We start from the raw sequence: 20,002 nt of genomic DNA, 5'->3' as shown, positions 1-20,002 counted from the left end.
TTTGGTGCAGCGAAAAATCTCCTGGCTTGGACACTGTCGTGTGCAACAAGGGTGCAGTAGCACATGATTGCAATGGAGGAATTTAGTAGATGCATTTTCTTGCCAAATTTAGTGGGCAGATTGTGTCACGTTAAACTACAATGTTACATGACAGGACACCATGACTGTCATAGGATGTCATGGCATTGTGAGACAATTTTCCCACTAAATCTAGCGGGGAAATCGTGACTCATGACGTTGTGATGTCGCACAATACTGTTGCCGCATGAGGTGACGTGACACCGTGACTAGTGCAGGATGTCGTCACATCATGAGACATCATTTTCCCCATTAAATTTGGTGAGGAAATTGCAACTCGTGACATCATGACATCTCGTGACCATGACTCATGATGTGATGGCATCACGAAACACAAATTTCCCTTCCAAATAATACAGGGAAATTGACCTTGCAATATCACATGACACCACGACCTAAACTGCCCCATCAATTTCCCCACTAAATTTAGCAGGGCAATTGACGTCGTGGGAGTCGTGCGGTGACACCAACACAAGGAAGGAAGGCTCACGAAGTTTCCCACATAAAATGATCGCTTTGAAACGTGTACTGCAAGTGGAATGAAAGAATTTCGGAAATGTGACTCATGAGTTTCGGAAGTTGGCGTCTGATTGGCTTGGGGATGCGGACGCACGGCGGAATTCTTGCAGGCCGCTGCCGGGAGAGGGCGACCGTGTGCGGTTTGCCGTGCGGGGCTCCTCCCTGGGCACCACCAGCCTCCAGTTCGTGGCCGGCGGTCCAGGAGCAAACCAAGTGGCCAGCGAGGCTCTGTCTGTTCAGGTGGGTCCTGTTTTCGACACTGCGGTGTCTGGAACGCGTCTTTTACCGGTGTGTTCGGCATCTCATCTTGCCCGTGCATCGAAAGCGGTCCCGAGGGGGCAACAAACGACAAGCCGGAGCGCGTGCTGGTAGTATAGGGCGTGGAGGTTTCCGAAAACAAAAACGCGAGGGAACGTGAGCGTCACCGTTGTCGCGGCGTCCCAACACTTGACTGTGGAAGCTTTCGTAGACTCTCCAAATGGAGATTGACTTGCAGCAGGACAGGTGTCTGCCACCTGCACCACCGCTCCCACAACACCTGCAAGATCGCTGCTGGCGACAGCGCAACACCTATTACGGTAAACTCGCGTTGATTCAACCTCGGTTAGTTTGACTCTTCGTTCAATTCGATTGTGTTCGGAATTCCCGATGGGCGCCAATACATTCGTATGGAGAAATAAATTCAATAGTTCGAACGCAAAGGGCTTTGCGCCGTTTAATTCGAACCTAGCGGGAACTCACCGCCCCATGTTGCACCCCGGTAGCATCGAAGCCAATGCACGGTACATTGAAATCTGAAATTTGTTTGCTTACTTTCGTAGAAAGTAAGCAAACAAATAATAATATAATAATAATAATAATATAATGAATAATAATAATAAACAAATAAAACGAAATAATGAAAGGGGAGAAAGATATCTTTCCCAATCTTTTTTTTTTTTGCATTTTTTGGGAAGCAGTGTGATAGGCTTTTTGGGGTTGTTTTCTAGTCATCTGCAAATAGTGGATTTTATGTTCGAAGAGAATTTGCAGCGAATAGTGGTTTTGGTTGAATATTTTCGAATCAAATACGAGTAGTTTTTCCATGCCTTTCACTACTGTTTCAATATGCTTAGATGAAAACCCAGCTAATCTCATGAGAACCTTCCACTTTTCCATTTATAACCTTGTTTTAATCTAACTATAATCTAACTATATTTATGCACTCTGACCTCGGAAATGTATGCCTTGGGTTGGCAAGTCGACCATGGATTTGACATAAAATGAAATTTATGGAGTTGCTCAGCTATACCTAATTGAGTTGATCTACAAATCTTGCTAGTAGTATATGCGAATTCTCAAAGTTGAAAAAGAAAAAAAAGTGAATGATGATTTTAGGCTGTCTGGGGCATCTCTGCCTATCATATACTTTTGTATAACAGCCATAGTTCAATTTTGAAAACTTCACTTCAATGTAAATATCAGCATTACCAATTTTTTCTTTCTTTTTAAATACACAAGGCACGTGCGTGCATCGTCCCGGTTTGAAAGTGTGCTTTTCTCCCAAGCACGCAGTTGCGATATTCATTACTTCTCCAAGGTTGGATCGCTGCAGGTTATCCCGTTGAGTGTGCTTCATACTGAGCATCGATGCACTGTGGTAAAGCAACACCCGTAAAACTTGTTTCCACAGATGTTGCTTCTCCGCAGTGCACCTGTACTCGGTGAGAAGCGCACTCCACAAGGCTAACCTGCTGCAATCAACACTTAGAAAAATATGAATATCACAGTTCTTCTCTTGAAAGCGAATTCAAATAGTGTATTATTTGAAACTGCTATTCGAAATTTCGAATATTCGCACAACACTACCGTTTTCACTTTGTTTGCGCAGATGCGTAACCACGACGGCCCGCTCATCCCTTTTATCGTCGGCCGCAAGGAGTGCTTAGCTCGGTTGTGCAGTGTATTTCATGGAAGCTCAATCAATCTTTGCAAAGATATTTGTCTGCATTGTACCGAAAGTGAAAAGGCAGTTTGAGAGAGTGCAGGAAGTGGAGTCTGTGCATTTGGGACTAGACCAGCCACGGGCTGCACCTCTGCCATGTCCTCAAGCTAAAGTGTCTTGCAGCATCGATTGCGTATGGCATCACGCGGGAAGTACACTTCGCTGTCCATCGGTACGAAGAGAGCCTTCCTTAAGGATGTTGTCAAGGGTGATCTATTGAGAAAGGAGATAGCCGAAAAGGGCGATGCAAGTGCTGCCAATGCATCTGCCGCCGACTGGTTTGTTCCCTGCCCTGGGTGGCGTCTTGTTTCAAGATTTGTTGAATGGGGACGACAGCTTCGAAGTCCGCGGGCCGCTTACGGGCGACAACATAATAGTCAAGACTACCAGCCGTAGGATAGACGTAGGACATGGAATTGAGGAGGAGGCTGTCAAACGCCCCAAACAAGCGGTTGCGTGCGCCTGAAAGCGCGTTTAAATACCTATGTCGGCGCCCCCTGGAGCATGACATTCAATGCGCATTTCAGGTGTAAGCGGTGGGAAAGCGTCACTAACTACTTCCTATCGAACTGAGTCCGGCCTGGACCGTTTTGCCACCGTTCTTGGTTTAATTCAATGTTTGAATAATTTGACTCTTTTCGCATGTCTTGACGGGGTCGAATTGACAGAAATTGACTTTGAGTTATCATGCGGAAATCGAGTCAATAAATAGAATATTAGGCAAAGTTTTTCCGGCACCGTACTAACACGAAGCTCAAGTTGTCACGGATAATGTCGAAGAATTCAGAAAATTAAGCGTTTAGTGTGGTGAACTTGTGCCTAAACAAAAACTCAATAATTGGCGTTCCGGCCATTGATGTTATTGGAACAGCAGGATCAAGCACTAGTGTGAGACTGACTCCATGCCGGGTGCTACGGCTCTGCGTTCGAGGATCCTTTAAACCGGAACACACGGTAAATGTGCGTTCCCACTGGCGATGCGATCTAGTCGCCAATAATTTTCATTGCAAAAGCGACCATCGCGGGCAAAAAGCGACGCGATTTGAGCAGTTGCTACTCGACCCGACTTTTTTGCGATGCGATCTAGTCCCAAAGTGGCGGAGCCAATGAACGGTGTTCAGAGGGACAGTTTTCAAGAAATGATTCGCCAATGAAGGCGTTGGACTCGCTTATCGTGCACGCCGGTGAGACCATCTAGCTTTTTTGCGATGCGATCTAGTCGCATCGCACGACTGCTTACATCGCCGGTGGGAATGCTCCTTAACTGTCGAGAATGCTTTGGACCTTTCCAGTGAATCCCGCCGAATTTTTAACCTGTCGCCGACCATTCAAAACGGACCATGTCGCTTCTTTTTTTTCTTTCTCTCGAGCGAGTACTGGAGTGAGCTTCCCTGGGATTTAAATTTTCATCTCAAGTTCATTGCTTTCTGTTGGGAGCAAGTTCTGCTGACCAAATAGTAAACCTGTGCCTTCCACTGGCATGGATTTTTTTTAGAGCGTGGGACCAATTTGGCGCCTTGTCAATCGTAAGGGGCAGGCAGGCTTTTGTGCAACTTCCTTGTGTTGTGTGTAATCAGGGATGGGCAGTATTTGAAATAGAAGTATTTGAAATATGTATTTCAAATACTTTGTGTATTTCACATTTGTATTTAATTACAAATTGGGTCATGTATTTGACGTGTGTATTTAAATACTAAAATGTGGGTATTTCAAATAAAATTGTAATTAAATACAATTTTGTGGGCGAAACTACATCTTGTTTTTATGCATGTGGTTGTAAGATATAGTCTCCATCCTTTATTCGGCCATTGAACTTTTTTCTTTTTCTCCTCCAGATTTATTTTAAAGGCACTGTCCAGAGCAGGAAGAAAACTATGTTCTGCACCGAATGCAGTGTTTCTCATTCAAGCGCAAGAGTTTAGTGACTTTGCGATTACGGTGCTAGTCCAGGGCAAGAATAGTGACGAAATCGACGTTCACGGGCAGACTGGCTAAATAAGTGCCTGTGACAACTTGTAATGCTTTCCAGCCTGACTTCCATCCATATTTTTGCCTGGAACATTCTAAATGAGGGGGTCGTCCAGATGTTCGTAACTGGTGCGAGTTGCAACACTACAAAATTCTCTAGCTAGTGCTGCGCGTCTTGGTCGTCTCGGTTCTTTGTTGGTCTATACCAAAATGTTATCGACAAAAAAAAAAAAAACTGCTTGAAGCTTATAATTATAATGCAATTAAATGCAAAGGTGCAGCTCGCTTGCACCTTTGCATTTAATTGCATTATAATTATAACCTTAAATTTGCAAGCTTCACCCTTGTTGGTGTTCGACTGGTGGCAGCTGATAAAACCCGTTTGCTCTACTGACGTCTAACCCCTGGTTAGCTCAGTTGGTAGAGCGCTCCACCTGTAATGGAGAGGTCCCGGGTTCGATACCCGGACCAGGCGGATTTTTTCAGACGCTCACCAGTCCCCTAGCTGTGTTTGGAGATTTCTGTTTGTCCTTTGTCCCTCTTGTTCCCCTTCTCCAGGGATTATTTTCGTCATGCTTGAAGCTGTGTACTTTTTTTCATCTATTACGTCCTTGCTGATTACATTTTTTTTTTTTTTTGTGATTATATTTCTATTACGTTACTAGAACTCCCGAGTGTGCGATGCAAAATTAAAATGAGATACCCAGAAACCCGTTGCGGTGCCCTAAAGTCGCTGATGCAAATTTTGAGGAGTGTATTTGGAAAAGTATTTGGAGGAGACCAAATACATTTGGTTGTATTTGTATCTTGTACTTAAATGCTTTTTTTGGATATGTAATTATATTTGTAATTAAATACATTTTTGACAAAGTATTTTGTATTTGTGTTTCGATACATATTTGCATGTATTTTGCCCATCCCTATGTATAATCCATGCATGGCGTGCTATCTATGCGTGTTAAGGTGTCGTTGCTGCATGGCGTGGGCTACACCATGAACACAGACCTCGAAATGGGACGCTTTGCAAACGTCTGTGTGCGTTTTATTTATCCGTTCACTTTGTCTCAAACACCGCACAACCGTACCAACTGCAGTTGGAATGTTTTGGAAGAAGGAGCGGGTTCGCGGAGACTTTTTTTTTTTGCTGACCTCGTCAGGATATGAAGCGTGGACCTTGCAATCCCTGAATCGGTTAGTGCTTATGTTATTTTTCCGACAAAATGAAACCAAAGTTTTCATTTTGTTATGTTCATCGTTTTCCTTTTGCACGCTTGTGCTCAGACTTTAAACTCGCGGAAATAGCGGAAAAAGCGCGTGAACAAAGTAAAGTGTCTTTCCCTTCGGTTTACTTTGCCACGAACATCCTCCAACTGCAAGGTCCGCAGCTGCGTCATTCGGGTAGGATGAATGTTCGCGGATTGCAGAGTTTGCATTTGTGTGTTTGTAAGGGTGGGCAATCACTGTTTTTTTTTTTTGGAAATCGATATTGCCCAAAAAGTGGCGGTAGGCAATGTCTCGGGTATAAGCGATGACTGGGGATATTACAGTATTGGGTTTTTAATGCAGAATTGGAATAGTCCAAGGTTCTTGTTTTTGCTTGGAAGGTCCCAGTTCCCAGCTGGTCTTGTTCGACTTAACCAAGCTCTGTGTATAATCTGGAGTGGGCACATTGGCTCCTTCCATTCAGGGTTTCGAGGGAAAAGTTTGAGGGCACCTGCATGGCTGTGACGGTGACTCGCGCTAATGCCATACCAGAGTGTCAGAAATACGATTTCTACATGATCTTGGGAACAGGATTTTTTTTTTTCTTGCGGGGAAATCTCCAATTTCCCACATCTAGGAAACTGGGAGGTCCCTGTGTCTTGTAAAGAATTCCCTTCTCTCAAAGTCTTTGCATTATGTACTCGTACATAACGTATTGAGTATTATCTGTGTATTAGGTATTGTATTAATGAACTTGGAGATTCCTGACCCCCTATTCCCCACATTGTGTGCGGAATTTTCTATTGGGTATAGGAAAGGTCGGCAGGCGACTTGTGAGGCCATCTAGAAGTATGGACAGTGTTGTAACTAGCTGGTGGGGGCGAATTTGCAGGTGTTTGCTCCACTCAAGCTGGATCCCAGAAACATCACCCTGGTGGTAGGAGCCACATTCCAGGTGAGACAGCATTCTGTGGCAGTTCTTGAGACTGGTCTTGTTGAGAGGCACTTCGCACGGCCTCAAAGAGGGAGTGACATATTCCACTATGGATGCTTTGGGACCTCCTTGGAACAGCTGGATGGCTCCCAAAAGAGCTTGCGAGGTCCACTTTCAAAAGAGAATCTAGTAAATGTTGCACAGAAAAATGTGTTTTTCATTGGGGGGGGAGGGGGGGGGGGTTTCTTCATGACTTGCGTCTTATCTAGGCACTGAAAACAAAAATTTTTTTGGGGAGTGCATGATTTAGGGAGTGAAAATGCTCTATTTTGTGTTGTTTGAAAGGTCTGTGGGCTTTTGACTGCTTTATTGTGGGAATGCCAACACCAGGAAGGGTGTTCTCGCCAAAGGGCGTCCCTTTATTCGTCGAGCTTGAGTCGGCGACGGAGCTTGAGTGGCCCCTGTGTGCACTGCGCAGCTCTGGTGGTCTGGGGGCCCCCAACCCGAGGGCCAGGTGGAGTTCTCCCTGGAGGGCAACGCCAGCGTGGCCAGCGTGTCCACGAGCGGCGTGGTCACGGCCAGCGCCCTGGGCAGCGTCAACGTCGCGGCTCGCTTCCTCGACTCTGACAGCGGTGTCGTCTACTCTCAGGTGATATGCAGCAGTCTCCGTTAGTGACATTACTATACATGTGTCACTACACATTACTATACTTATATTACTACACGAGGGTGTGCGCTTCCTCAGACGTGCACGCCCTCTCGGACCCCTCTCCACTCCTCAATTTTATCAGCCTCCAGATAGCGCAGCATGTATCGAAGGCCATGCATTCCGGCGTTCACATTTCATTCCATGCCGATTGTACATTACTATACGCATGTTGCTCTATGGGCATTAGAGTACTTGCCTTGTTATATATGCATTACTATACATTCCTACATTATTATTTAATGCATACATTACTATACAGCGAAAAACTATGGGAAAGAAGGTGATGAGAGCACATGGAGACACTGGAGCATCGAGCGCCAATTGGAATGATGAGTGGGTAGGCACAAAGGCCAGCTGCCTTTGTCCCTATTCGCTGTCCCCCTCCACTTGGAGCAGCAGACGTTTGCTCCTCGCAAGCTCCGGGTCCAATGATTGAAATTTAAAGTCGAAGGTTCAGAACCTCTCGGTGTGTTTCTCGAGACCATCTTTTGCGCTAGCTTGGCTGCGCTGCCACTGGGGACGGGAATTTATTTAGTTTTTCTCAGAGTCCACAGCCAGATGATGTTGCGATTGGGTGAAAAATAGTACTCGGTCTTGCGGATCTGCACTCTCACCGATACTTTGGTGATCAACGAAAGAGACTGGACGATGCAGGTAATTGACTCGGACTCTGGGTAATCGGAAAATTGGCTCCTTGGTGCTTTGGTAGTAAACAGCTCTAAATGACAAGCTAGGAAGTGATGGCCATGGAGTGTGACCAGCCATATTTTACCTCCGAAAGCATAGCGGTACTTTCTACACTTTGGGTTCTCGAACATGGTTACTTCAGGGGTTCCCTGAGCTTAGTAAAGTAGGTTTTCAGTTTGAGGACCACCTGAGCAGATCTAAGCCACTCGCTGATACAAACTACCGTAAAATCCCCTGAGACCCAAAATGAATAAATAAGTTGGAAAAAGGGGGGTGAGCAGACTTTAAAAATGCAACATCAAAATTTTATAAAATAAAAAAAAAAATTTTTTGTTACAAACGATATCGCAGATTTCAGGCATGGTAAATTTGTGTTCTACAGCGAGATAAACACGAGAATTCGTTGCGAACTCCCCTGTCATGGGAACAAACATTGCAGAACACAGACGCAGCAGATTCGCACTTCACGGTGCGACCAATTATCAGAGTACCCCCACTACAAACATGAGTGTCAGGGGAGCCATTGTCACATTCGCAGATCGTGGACAAAAACGCGGGAACCCACCACAAACTGCCATGTCACAGGAGTGGATACCGTAGATTACGTTTCGCGGTGCGATTAACATGGGAGAACTGCTGCGAATTAGCTTGTCACACATGTTGGTACTGCAGAATGCATGATAGATGCAATTCCCGTCGGACATTGCACGTTCAATTGGCGATATCCGGCAGAAATTTAAGGGTGGATGATGATTTTCTGGAATTTTTTGCCTTTATGGATTCAGCCCTCCAAATAACACGGGTGATCCTTCAGAGGCAGACGTTAGTGCTGGATCTTACAGTATGTGCCAAATGCTTCCTAGTGTGTGCATCATTGCCTGCAAGGCCCGTGGGTTTCTTTATTGCATTACTGCATCAATGCCAAGATTGGGAGGGGTTCCTCAGCTCTTGTTTAACAGGGGTTCCTTGAGGTGAAAAAGTTTGAGTATTCCTGCTCTACAACAAAGGGCCAGAGGCCTCTCTCACGAAACATGGAAACCTATTGTCAGCATTTTCGGAGGTCAGTGGGGGGAAGTGGTCGAGGCTCGCGTGTGCTCTTGCTGAGCCTCTCGCCATTGCAGGACGTGACGAGCGTGCACGTGGTGGCACTCGCGAGCATCCGGATCCAGCCGGCTGTCTCCAGGATGCTGTCCGGGACAGAGGTAGGCGCTCGCTCGGCGATTTGGGTCCAGGTTCGGTGATGGTGTCCGGGGCACTTTTGATCAACATGTTTAGCGTCTCGTGCCGCCCACGCATCAAAACAATGGTCCCAAAGTGTCAACAAACGATGCCGCAGAAGTCGGCGCATCATGCCGTCGGATGTTGCGATCCTGGCAGCTGGTCGTAGAAGTTCCAGCAGCAAGCACGAGCAAACGCGAGCGTTCCTGTCGTCACGGTGTCTTAGCTCAACTGTCTTAACTGTCGAGCTGGAGAGTAACCTGCAGCAGAAGGAGCGTCTGCCACCTCCGCCGTCGTGCCACCGCCAGGATTGCAGCAGGCGACGGCACGACACGTCCGCGGTGTCATTAGGTGGAAATCAAAGGACCGTAAACATTGACACTGCGGACACACTGGTTGGAGACGCGCCCCAGGCACCATAGCTGGGCCACCGTTCGGGGGAAACCAGGCGTTGAAACTGCCGCCCTTTGCAGCTTCCTGCATTTGCCACGGGCTCCAACGAGTTCGAGACTCCGTTCAGCTTCTGCAGCGCCGAGCCCCCGCTGCTGTTCCGCTGGTCCGTCAGTGACCCCCGCCTGCTGGCCCTGGAGGCTCCCCTGGTCCAGGTGGGTTCGGCACGAAGCACCGGCAAGCTGAGCCGCCTCGGGTGGTGCATGCTTGGATTGGAGTGCGAGTTGTCTTGTGGGCTGTTTACTAGTCTCGCTGGTATCGCTCACGATTTTGCAGCTTTTTCTACGGCTCTTGGGACGTTGTACAACTATATGTTTGGGCATTTTTCAATCTCTTGTTGTCAATGACGGTGATTTTTGTCCTGAAAATATGACAAATCTGTCTGGCTGGGACAAGACTAATTAAAAACCAAGCCCTAATTAGGGACCCAACATTTTGAGCCAGAGTAGGCCTCGAATTATTGGGCTTCTAACTGGAGCTTGCTTGGACATCCCCCATTTTAAATCGGCCACTTTCAACCACCTAAATTGGCTTAAAAAACGCACATTCATTGAAGTGCTTGACTCGGGTTTTGTGTGACGCTCGAGTTTCCCGTCTGCTTTGCACGGCCGGAAAAACTAAGGAAAAGAAAGGGAAGAAGCGGTCTGATGTAGCCATGTCACTTCCGGAAACTCTCGCCTCCTCTACATTACTTCTTCCTCCCGGATCCAGTCTCGGTTTTGAGCAGTTGCGTTTTTTTACTTTATTAAGAATGTGAGGTTGTAGCAAAATATTGATTGGATGGTCTTCTGACAACATAATAAATCGCCTGGCATAAAATAAAAAATCATGAGCCATTCCACTCTGTGGAGGTGGATGACCAGCGAAGCTGTTTAGCCAGGGATGGGCAGTATTTCAAATACAAGTATTTGAAATATGTATTTCAAATACTTTGTGTATTTTGCATTTGTATGTAATTACAAATTGGGTAATGTATTTGATGTGTGTATTTAAATACTAATACATGGGTATTTCAAATACAATTGTAATTAAATACAATTTTGTGGGCGAAAATACATCCCTAAAATTTATTGTCACTGTCCAGAGCAGGACGAAAACTACGTTCTGCACCGAATGCAGTGTCTCTCAATCAAGCACAAGCTTTTAGTACTTTGTGATTACGGTGCTAGTCCAGGGCAAGACTAGTGACGAAATCGACGTTCACAGGCAGACTGGCTAAATAAATGCCTGGAACATTCTAAATGCGTGGGTCGTCCAGATTTTCGTAACTTGTGCGAGTTGCAACAATAAAAAAATCTCTAGCTAGTGCTGTGCGTATTGGTCGTATCGGTTCTTTGTTGGTCTAGACCAAAATGTAATCGACAAAAAAAGCTGCTAGAAGCTCCATACTTTTTTCACCTATTACGTCCAAGCTGATTACATTTTTTTTGTGATTATATTTCTATTGCATTGCTAGAGCCTCGCACACTAACTCCAGAGTGTGCGATGCAAAATTAAAATGAGATACCCAGAAACCCGTTGCAGGTGCCCTGAAGTCGCTGACACAAATTTTGAGGAATGTATTTGGAAAAGTATTTGGACGAGACCAAATACATTTGGTTGTACTTGTACCTTGTATTTAAATACTTTTTTGGAAATGTAATTAGATTTGTAATTAAATACATTTTTGACGAAGTATTTTGTATTTGTATTTCGATACATATTTGCATGTATTTTGCCCATCCCTGTGTTTAGCACACAACACAGATGTGACACAGAATTTTGAGCAAAGGTACAAACACATTTATTGTCTTGATCGGTGGTCATTGTGACAAAAGGTACGCACACACATCTGTTTTCTTGATCGGTGGTCATTATTTCGCGTGGACGACTATCGCCACCCCGAAAAGCCGGAGGAAACTAGACACGCGCGTCTGGGCCGCCATTCGGCGGAAAGCAGACACCGGCGACATGACTGCAACCCCGAGAGAAAGGAAGGAAAGGAAACTAGGCATACAAGCTCTTGGAACGACGACAAAGGTAAGGTGGTGTGAGCGTTGACATGGCCGATGCGGGTCGCACAGCAGCAAACCTTCGAGAAACCTTTATTATCTACCTGAAAGTGTACTGATCTTAAAAATGGTGCCTATTGATAACTAATCTACTGAATAGACCTGTTGCTGAATTACCAAAGCATCAAGGAGAATGCAGGGAATGGTGTTCCACGTGCCGGCGTATGCGGCAGTAACTGTTCTAAAGCAAAAGCTTAAAACAAATGTCATCTTTCGCGCGCATTCGTCAACGCTTTATTTTGGTTATTTACTTTGAATCTTTTATACGGGGAAGGCGTGCAGCTGTGTGAGCATAGAGTTTTTGTGGACGCACATGAAAAATCCACGGAGCCCTAGCCATAAACAGCTTCGCTGTAAAAAAATTAATCGAATGACATGTCCGCTAGTAATAGCTAGCCAGACTACCTAGCGTGCACTCAGAAGGCTCGTTGAAAGCGCAGTTTGACCCTGCGCCTGCGTGAGAGGAAAATGAATGGGCATGTTTCAGACAAGTGAGGCATCGAGCCGAAGGCAGTAGCTACATAACGACACAAGAACAATTGCTTTCTGGTTTATAGTTGCAGAGCACGACGCTGTTATAGCGAGATCTGTATCGTTGCACAGAGACCATGCCTTCCTTAATTCCCTTAATTGGGGGAAAAAACTTTCTTTCTTGGGCGTCGCGCTGTATTTTGGGGGAAAGCCCGTGTGTTTACTGCAAATGCATAACGTTTTTTTCCTTTTTTGGCAGGAGGGGTTGCAAGCGAGGGAGGAGAATGTGTGTGCGGTGCGATTGCGAGCGCTGGGAACACCGGGCCGGGTGGCACTGAGGCTGCAGGTCTCGGTCTCCGAGGACGCTCCAGATGCCAGCAGACAGCAGCTACTGGACAATGCGCCACTGGATGCCCAGCTTCAGATACAGGTGGGGGCTAAGGTGTCTTTTTGGATGGACAAATGCTAGTGGCTGTACCCTTTATATCGGGCAGCAGCTTGCCGTCTTTCTGCCTCTCCCTTTAAAAGTCTCGCCATGCAACCCAATAATGTTGTGCACGACTTTGTAGTTCCCTAGATATTTTTCAAAAGTTTTCTAACCTCCACCTCGTGATTATAATGCCGTTATCGTACATTCTTCCATTCTCTTCCGCAACCTCAAGTGCTCTGTTTAGGGTGTTGCTGTTTCAAAACCTTTGATAATGCAATACAAGAATGCACCGGAAGCTGCCCCCACACCATCATTGCTACCAGCTGTTTTTCCCTCGCCATGAGCAGATGTCCTGTACTGAGGCACACGTTGTGCTGACGTCCGTGAAAATCGGTGCATACTGCTCGCACGTAAGGAAGATGGGCCAGGCACAGAAACAAATTCATTTTTATCCGAGCAGGCCCAGCAATCGAGTACTGGCCCTAGCCCTCGCTCTCCCCGCAGAGTCTTTTCCTTTCCTGTGCCTTTTCCTGTGCCAGAACTTGTGGCTACTGCAGTTAAACCAGAAACTGCAGTAGCTACTGCAGTTTCTGGTTTGTCTGCGGACAGATTCTGTATCGCAGCTGGTATGCGGTTGCATACATTTGGCGCATTTTTAATTTTAATTCAACTGCGGATACCAAGGCCGTAGTGCTAAAGTTTCTACGCTGCCTTTTGGAGGCCAGCACGGGGCACAGATTTCACACAAGAACTGCGTAAGTGCTTCCTAGTCGGTGTCTCGTGTCAGCCCCTGGAAGATGTCAATGAGTCTAGCACAACAGCCTTATCTAGGAGGTATTGTGCCTGCTGCTAATACCCCTCTTTCATGTCGTCTTCTTCGACCGTGTTATTTCCCCGAAATTATTGCTAGAACGGTACCCTTGCAATTTTCCCAACGCAATGGAAAATGAGGTTGTGGTGTCACATGACATGGTGACGTCCTCTGACAGCTTTATGTATTCACGGAACCCTTGCAGTATTTCCTCGAGTGGCTTCCCTAGTCTCCCTGCAAAAGGAGCAGGGCGAGGAGGCCCTACAAATGCTACACATTAAAAACACCTTGGATAAATGTCAGATACAGGCAATTTCTACTCGCACGCCGGGTCATATTTTGCATTTGGGGCCGCCGGGCCGCCTTCAGTTTCGGTGCACCCGCCTGGCGTCGAAGTTAGTAGTTTGCGGGAGATCTGAACCCCCCTCTGTATCTGTACCCCCCTCCCCCTCACCCCCTGCAGATCCTGCCCAGCCTGGAGCTGGTGAATCCCAGCCTGCCCGGCGCCGGCCCCATACTTCTGACCCCTCACGCCAAGCTGCCCCTCAAGTCCTCCAGGTCAGAGGTCGTCCTTTCGCTCGACAGTGTTCTTTAAAGTGCACTGTCGAACAGACTCTCCCAATGTGTGCCCTGCATTAGGCTCCTCTAGGTGATGTAAGGTGCCTGGAAAGCTTCTTCGACCGGTACTTTCACCACCTTTTTCTGCCCATGCATGAGAAGTGGTTCCAAAGTGGCAGAACATTGCTTCACGGGGCCTCCGTGTCGCCCAGTCAGATTTTGCCAACCTGGCGGTCGGTCGTAGAAACGCCAGTAAAAAGCACGAGCTAACTCCAGCGTTGCCGTCGTCGCGTAACCCCAACTGTTGGCTGCCGAGGCTTGCGTGGAGCGTCAAGCCGGAAAGTGGCCTGGAGCAGAACATTTGGGTGCCTGCCACATTCGCCACCGCTGCCGTGCCGCCACTTCCACAACGCCATACACCGAAAATTGAGGGACTGCCTTTTACGATGCTGTAAACGCGCAGTCGGAGACGCTCTCCGGGCACAGTAGTGATGCTGAGACTTGTGCACTAGTCTCAAATTGGAAAGGTGTTGAGAAGGTGTGCTCTGTGCAGAGACCGTGAGGGCAGCGTGGCCTATGCCCTGGAGCGGCTGGAGCACGCCTCGCTCCGGCTGGAGGAAGGGCCGCTGCTTGTATCCGGAGCGCACACGGGATCGGCCGTCCTCAACGTGTCGCTCGCCGAGCCGTTTGGCCTCGTGCACAGGATCCTGACCCCCGTGGAGGTGAGTGGACTCGGGGTGAAGGCGACGTATTCCGTAGACCTTTCTCCGCACGAGCATCGCCATCTTGAATTGCAGAACTTCCGGTGTGGGGGAAATCGTCGCTTTGCTCTCGCCGTGCCACGGGGAAGTGCTAACGTCTTCTCTGTGATTGTCGCTCATGCTTTTTTTGCCATTTATACAAATTTTTTTACCTATCTCTGTTTGTAAGGTCTCGCTTTTATTTTATCCCCCATACTGGGATTCGGGGACCACGCGGCTTTGGGGACAAGGGTAAATGAAACGGGTGCGCCAACACCTCCCCGATAACAAAGCCATAGGGCTAATAAGGATGTCATCGCCAGCAAGGGCCAACGCTGGTCACAGATTGGACACGACGAGTGCGTCAACGTTTGGCTCAAAATTTGCTCAAGGTTTGCATCTGATGCTCAACCCCAATACTCTCCACACTGACATAACTGTTGGCGCAGCAGACCTCGCAATTTCAGGCTTGCTTGCGTATGCGAGATCGTCAGTCTCGAATTCACGGCTAAGGACATAGTTTTTCCGTCTCGCCCACTCACCACTGTGCCACTCGACGCAAACTTGTTAAAAATGTGTATGAAAGGGCAGGAATGCAGCAGCCTGGGTGCTGAGAAGCATAGAGCTGCACGGCGAGACAAGCATTTTCCTGCATAGTTAAATATGCAATCACCGTGTCGGTTTTTTCTTCAACCGACATTCTTGTCACAATCATTGATGCCATTTGGAAACATTTACTGCCACTGTCGGGAAGAGAAAGGCACAGTGCTACGAATCGCATAACTCCTGCGTTGTTCGTAGCCTTTACCCTTGAAAATAAATTGGTGTCAACTTGTGTCTTCTACGACAGAAGCTGCAGATGATGCAACATTCATTGATCCATATGCTATCTGCACACTTTTGGAGAACAGCGTTTATCCCATAGATAAAAGGCAAGTGTCGCGGCACGCTGCCTGTGGGATGGGGATGAAATAAAACACGCCGCCAGCAGACTACAAAACTTGCAACTTACGCCAAAAGAAAAAAAGAAAAGATAAACATATTGCCTCAGTGCCGGCTGAAGTGCCTGCATCACAAGTGACATTGTTGCTGTGACGCTACACAAGGGTGGAGACGCAAACGTCACTGTCACTCTTTTTTTTTTTTTTTTTTATATTAGTTTCGATTTGAGCAAGCCCACGGAACTAAAATAATTTGGCCTGTAACGCCCAAATGCTTACACGTTTATTACAGCTTGCGGTGGGAATATGCAGCTTGGAGGTTGGACATCAATGTCGGAAATGGCAGTATGCCCTCTTAAGTCATTATGTAATTAAAAAGTTAATTAAAATATCTCCGTCCATTATCTGCCTGATTGCACTAACAACCTTGTTTGTAGTGGTGGCCAAGTCAGGTAAGCTAAATCAGAAGCAAAAACTGTCCTAATGCAACTATTTTTTTTTTTTTCCGGAAATTTGGTGCAGTTTAAAAAAAGAACACCCTGTATATCTACATATATATGTGCATACACACATAATGGTGACAGGGGAACTCTCAATTCTAGAAATAGTAATGCACTCAATTGTAAGCATTCGCAAGTGTGTGAACCAGCCTTTTGAGATGAAAGGAAGTACAGGTGTCTTTGCACTAGGTCAATTGAACAAAACGATTGACTGGCAACCAGAAACTGTCTTTCGGCCGCGTTTTGCGTGTCTTTGTCCGAGCGAGTGAAATTCTCGCAGGTGCGGCCAGCCTCGTTCCTGCAGGGGCTCCTCGAGCCCGGGGTGCGACAGGAGCCCCTCCCCCGCCCGACGCTGCCCCTGGGCCTCAGCTGCCCGCTGGCAGTGTCCCTGCACGACGAGCTGGGACGGCGCTTCCACGCCACGGGCACGCGCCTGGCTCATCGCTCTTCCAGGTGACTGCCCGGGTAGCACGTCCGAGGAACCCCTAACTTGGCACAAGCTTGGACATCCTAGGGGCCTAATACGGTTTTGCTTTAACGCGTCAGTGCTAGAGTGCTTTTCATTGGCGTTTTTTTTCTGGGCTTTCCTTTGGCTCACCACATCATTGCTAAAGCGCCCAACTTAAGGGGGGATATGGCCTGGGAGGGTCAACTTTTGAACCCTTCACCCAATTTGGCTCAAATTTTGAGGGTTATTTTAGCACTATGAGGAAGGATAATCTGCCAAGTTTTAGCATTATCGGTGAACTTTACAGTATGCTAAGATTTTTACACTTCAGAAAAAAGACACTTCATTAGGAAGTCTATCGTAGAAAAATAATATTAGCTGGTGGCAAACTACCTGCTTCAATGAGAAGAACAATACCCACAGTGCAACCTAGATAAAAGATATATTGCAAAATATTCAATTATGATGAAAATAGCAACATCCCAAAATTAAAAAAAAATTCTAAAATTTTCATGTTTCAGTTTTTTATTTTTTTTTTTCATGAAAGAGTGTATTTTTTTAACTGTGAAGTAGTCTATCTTGTTCCCCAGAAAATTTCAGTCCCAGAGAACCTTGAATGATGTCCCTCATTATTCTGAATGTCAAACGATAGCTTTCCTAAAACAAGAATTCCTGTCAAAAAGTGAAACTGAGAAAAATGCGATTGAAGTTTCAACTTCTGTTTTTTTTTATTTTCGGACGATGCCAGAAACTTGAAATCCAACCGAGTCATTGGTGGCACCTTCAACTTCATGGGCGCATTGCTTGCTGGCAGCAGCTTGCGGCTTGTTCTCAAAATCCGCCTGGGACATAGGTGGCACCTTCGACCTCCAGGCTCTGTTGCTCCCTGGCAATAGCCTCCAGCTTCCGTCTTTTGTGTGCGAGCTTTGATGAGTCCTGTGCCTTCACTCTGGCCTTCACGATCTTCCCCAGAGTCGCCTTGTGGGCATGCTTCTCCTGGTGGCTTCCTGGGGTGATGCCCATCTTTTGGAGCGTCCTTTCGAAACCTTTAGGTCCAAGGTTGAACTCGAGGACAGCTAGGGCGACAGCTGTCTCGACAGTTCGCAAGGAGGCGAACTCCGTCTTGGGGCATCGCTTCCAAATAAGGGCGTTGAAAGACTCGTTCGCATTTTGTGTCATCATGCGGGAGCATCGGAGGAGCAACTCCTTTCGCGACAGCCGGTTGTACACTGGAACAAGCTCTCTTGCAACGTCTTTGGAGAATGCTGGTCTGTGTGGCCGTGGTGTCGAAGGCTTCCCTGCTGCTTCAAGGGCCTTGTGGCGGTTATAATGGCACCACGAATCCTCGCCATCTGGACAGCCCACGTGACGGGGCTCCTCGTCTGTGGAGTATGTGTGGAACAGGCTGGCAAAGATGGCTCGCTGCATCTTCACGACATCAGGCGCGTTGTCCTTCAAAGCGCAAGCATAGTAGTTCGTCAGATTTTTCATCACTACGTTGGTCAGCTTCCCTTTTCCTCCCAGTCCTTTTTTTGTTTTCTTGAGTTTCTCCAGACCTGCATACATCCTCTTTGCTACGTGATTGATGCAATCCTCCTTGTGGATGTCCTTGTCGTACAGGTCAAGGCTGGACACATGCGTGAAGGCCTTGCTGTCGCCGTCGCACAAAACAGTGACGTACTGCATATTGTGTAGCTCAATAGACCAGCTGAAGATGGTTGCAGCCGCCTGTACCTCCATTGCATTGGACGATCCCTCGTAGTTCTTCTGGCAAGTTGCCTTGTGGGTTTCTGCCCACTCCTCGAAGTGTTCGTCGTCTTCATTGGGGCCCAACTCGCACCCGTGGCAATACTTGCTCTGGACCGAAAAGTCAAGCACCAAGCCGGTCTCCAGTTCGATAGCAACGCCAACTCCGAAGTGCGATGTATGGCCACGTTAATGCCACGTGCCATCGTAGCTGATGCAGACATCTAAACGATCGCTGCCGGCGCTCGGGTTCCCGGTCGGTTGCGCGTCCCTCACGGCTTGCGCAGCGTCCCTCATTGCGTCACTCGCCGCTTGCATCGCCGCATCGTGTACTTTCGCCGCGATCTTCTGGTACGACTTGACGTGCATCGGGGGCGGAGCGTTGAGGCCCCCGAAAAGATTCGTGAGCTTCGTAAAACTGATGCCACAGTCTCTTCCAACGACGCCGAGACGCACCGCGAGTTCGTTCTGTCGAGACTTGCCAATTGACGGTGAATGCGGTGTCGTGACGATGTCTCCGCAAGTCGAGCAGCTAACAACGAACTGAAGGTTGACGCCAATTCCTTCTTCTCGCAAGCTCAGCAGTTCTCCGTGGCACTTGGGGCAGAGCAAAGCCCCCAACAAGAGTCTGCACGGCCGACACACTGAGGAGCCGATAGCCGTCCAGCGGCTTTTCAACGGGAGCGTCTGTCGGCTCCGGGTCGTCCGTAGTCCCCGCGTCAAAATCGAGCAGGCTGAGCTTCTTCTCGAACGTGGTCAGCACATCCGATTCGGAGGAGACAGGAAGCCGATGAGCATTCGGAGATGAAGCTGCAGGCTCCGATGTCCGCAAAGCCGCACTTGAGCTTGAAGATGGTGATGGTGACGGCGGCGGCGGAGACGGCGACGATGGTGCCGGCGGAGACGGGTCCCCGTCCTTTGCGTGGAGTGCCGCTGATCGACCCCTCGGTTTTCGCCATCGAGAACGCCGGCCAAAGCTACTGCGAGTGCTAACCTTGGAGGCAGGCATTCCTCGGCAGAAAAACTACCGGGAACAAAGCTACCGGGAACAAAAAGGGAAAACGAATCTAAACAGCGGCGAAGTAGCGATACGATCAGAAGCGAAAGAAGCAGCCGAAAGCGCGCGTATGAGGCGAACAAGGAGCGACGTCACCGAAGGCGGCCAATCATGAGCCCCGTTTCGGGTCGCAACCAATAGGATTGCTGGTATCACAGTTCCCACGTTTTTTCGGCTTGTTTGTACGGGGTTCTCCCGGGCCACAGATAGCCTCCAATGTAGCAAGCTTCTATGGGCAGAAACTAGAAGAAACGGCGCTTCCAACGAGGGTAAGATACCTCGGCTGCGTCGAACGAGTGCGGAGTAGGCCTAATTTGAAAACGCCGAACTTCGCTGTTCTGCTCGCTCGACGGATCTCCGTGCGCAGCCCGCGCGGCCGCGAGCTTGTCGAAAATAATTTTTTGCGAAATAAATACTGCGTATTTATAAATGAAACTTTCTGAAACTATGCTCCAGAATATAGTGAACCCAAATATAATATTTTTTAAAAATGCATTTT

The 20,002-nt window shown here is 47.7% G+C and overlaps 1 protein-coding gene across 1 annotated transcript in view; it reads left to right on the top strand.

Annotated features, from left to right (window-relative positions):
* LOC8043222 (nuclear pore membrane glycoprotein 210) overlaps positions 1–20,002 on the top strand; it is a 106,697-nt gene that overhangs the window by 64,105 nt on the left and 22,590 nt on the right. The window contains exons 27-35 of the mRNA XM_040218742.3: positions 708–837; positions 6,645–6,707; positions 7,165–7,335; positions 9,204–9,284; positions 9,774–9,905; positions 12,532–12,702; positions 13,977–14,071; positions 14,625–14,793; positions 16,533–16,705. Coding sequence (XP_040074676.1) covers positions 708–837; positions 6,645–6,707; positions 7,165–7,335; positions 9,204–9,284; positions 9,774–9,905; positions 12,532–12,702; positions 13,977–14,071; positions 14,625–14,793; positions 16,533–16,705 — 1,185 coding nt within the window. The remainder of the gene's footprint in view (positions 1–707; positions 838–6,644; positions 6,708–7,164; positions 7,336–9,203; positions 9,285–9,773; positions 9,906–12,531; positions 12,703–13,976; positions 14,072–14,624; positions 14,794–16,532; positions 16,706–20,002) is intronic.

Source organism: Ixodes scapularis, unplaced genomic scaffold, assembly GCF_016920785.2.
Source record: "Ixodes scapularis isolate PalLabHiFi unplaced genomic scaffold, ASM1692078v2 PGA_scaffold12__126_contigs__length_90152505, whole genome shotgun sequence".
Lineage (NCBI taxonomy): Eukaryota > Metazoa > Arthropoda > Arachnida > Ixodida > Ixodidae > Ixodes > Ixodes scapularis.
Note: the sequence above shows the minus strand (reverse complement) of the source record. Positions and strands in the feature narration are given on the sequence as shown.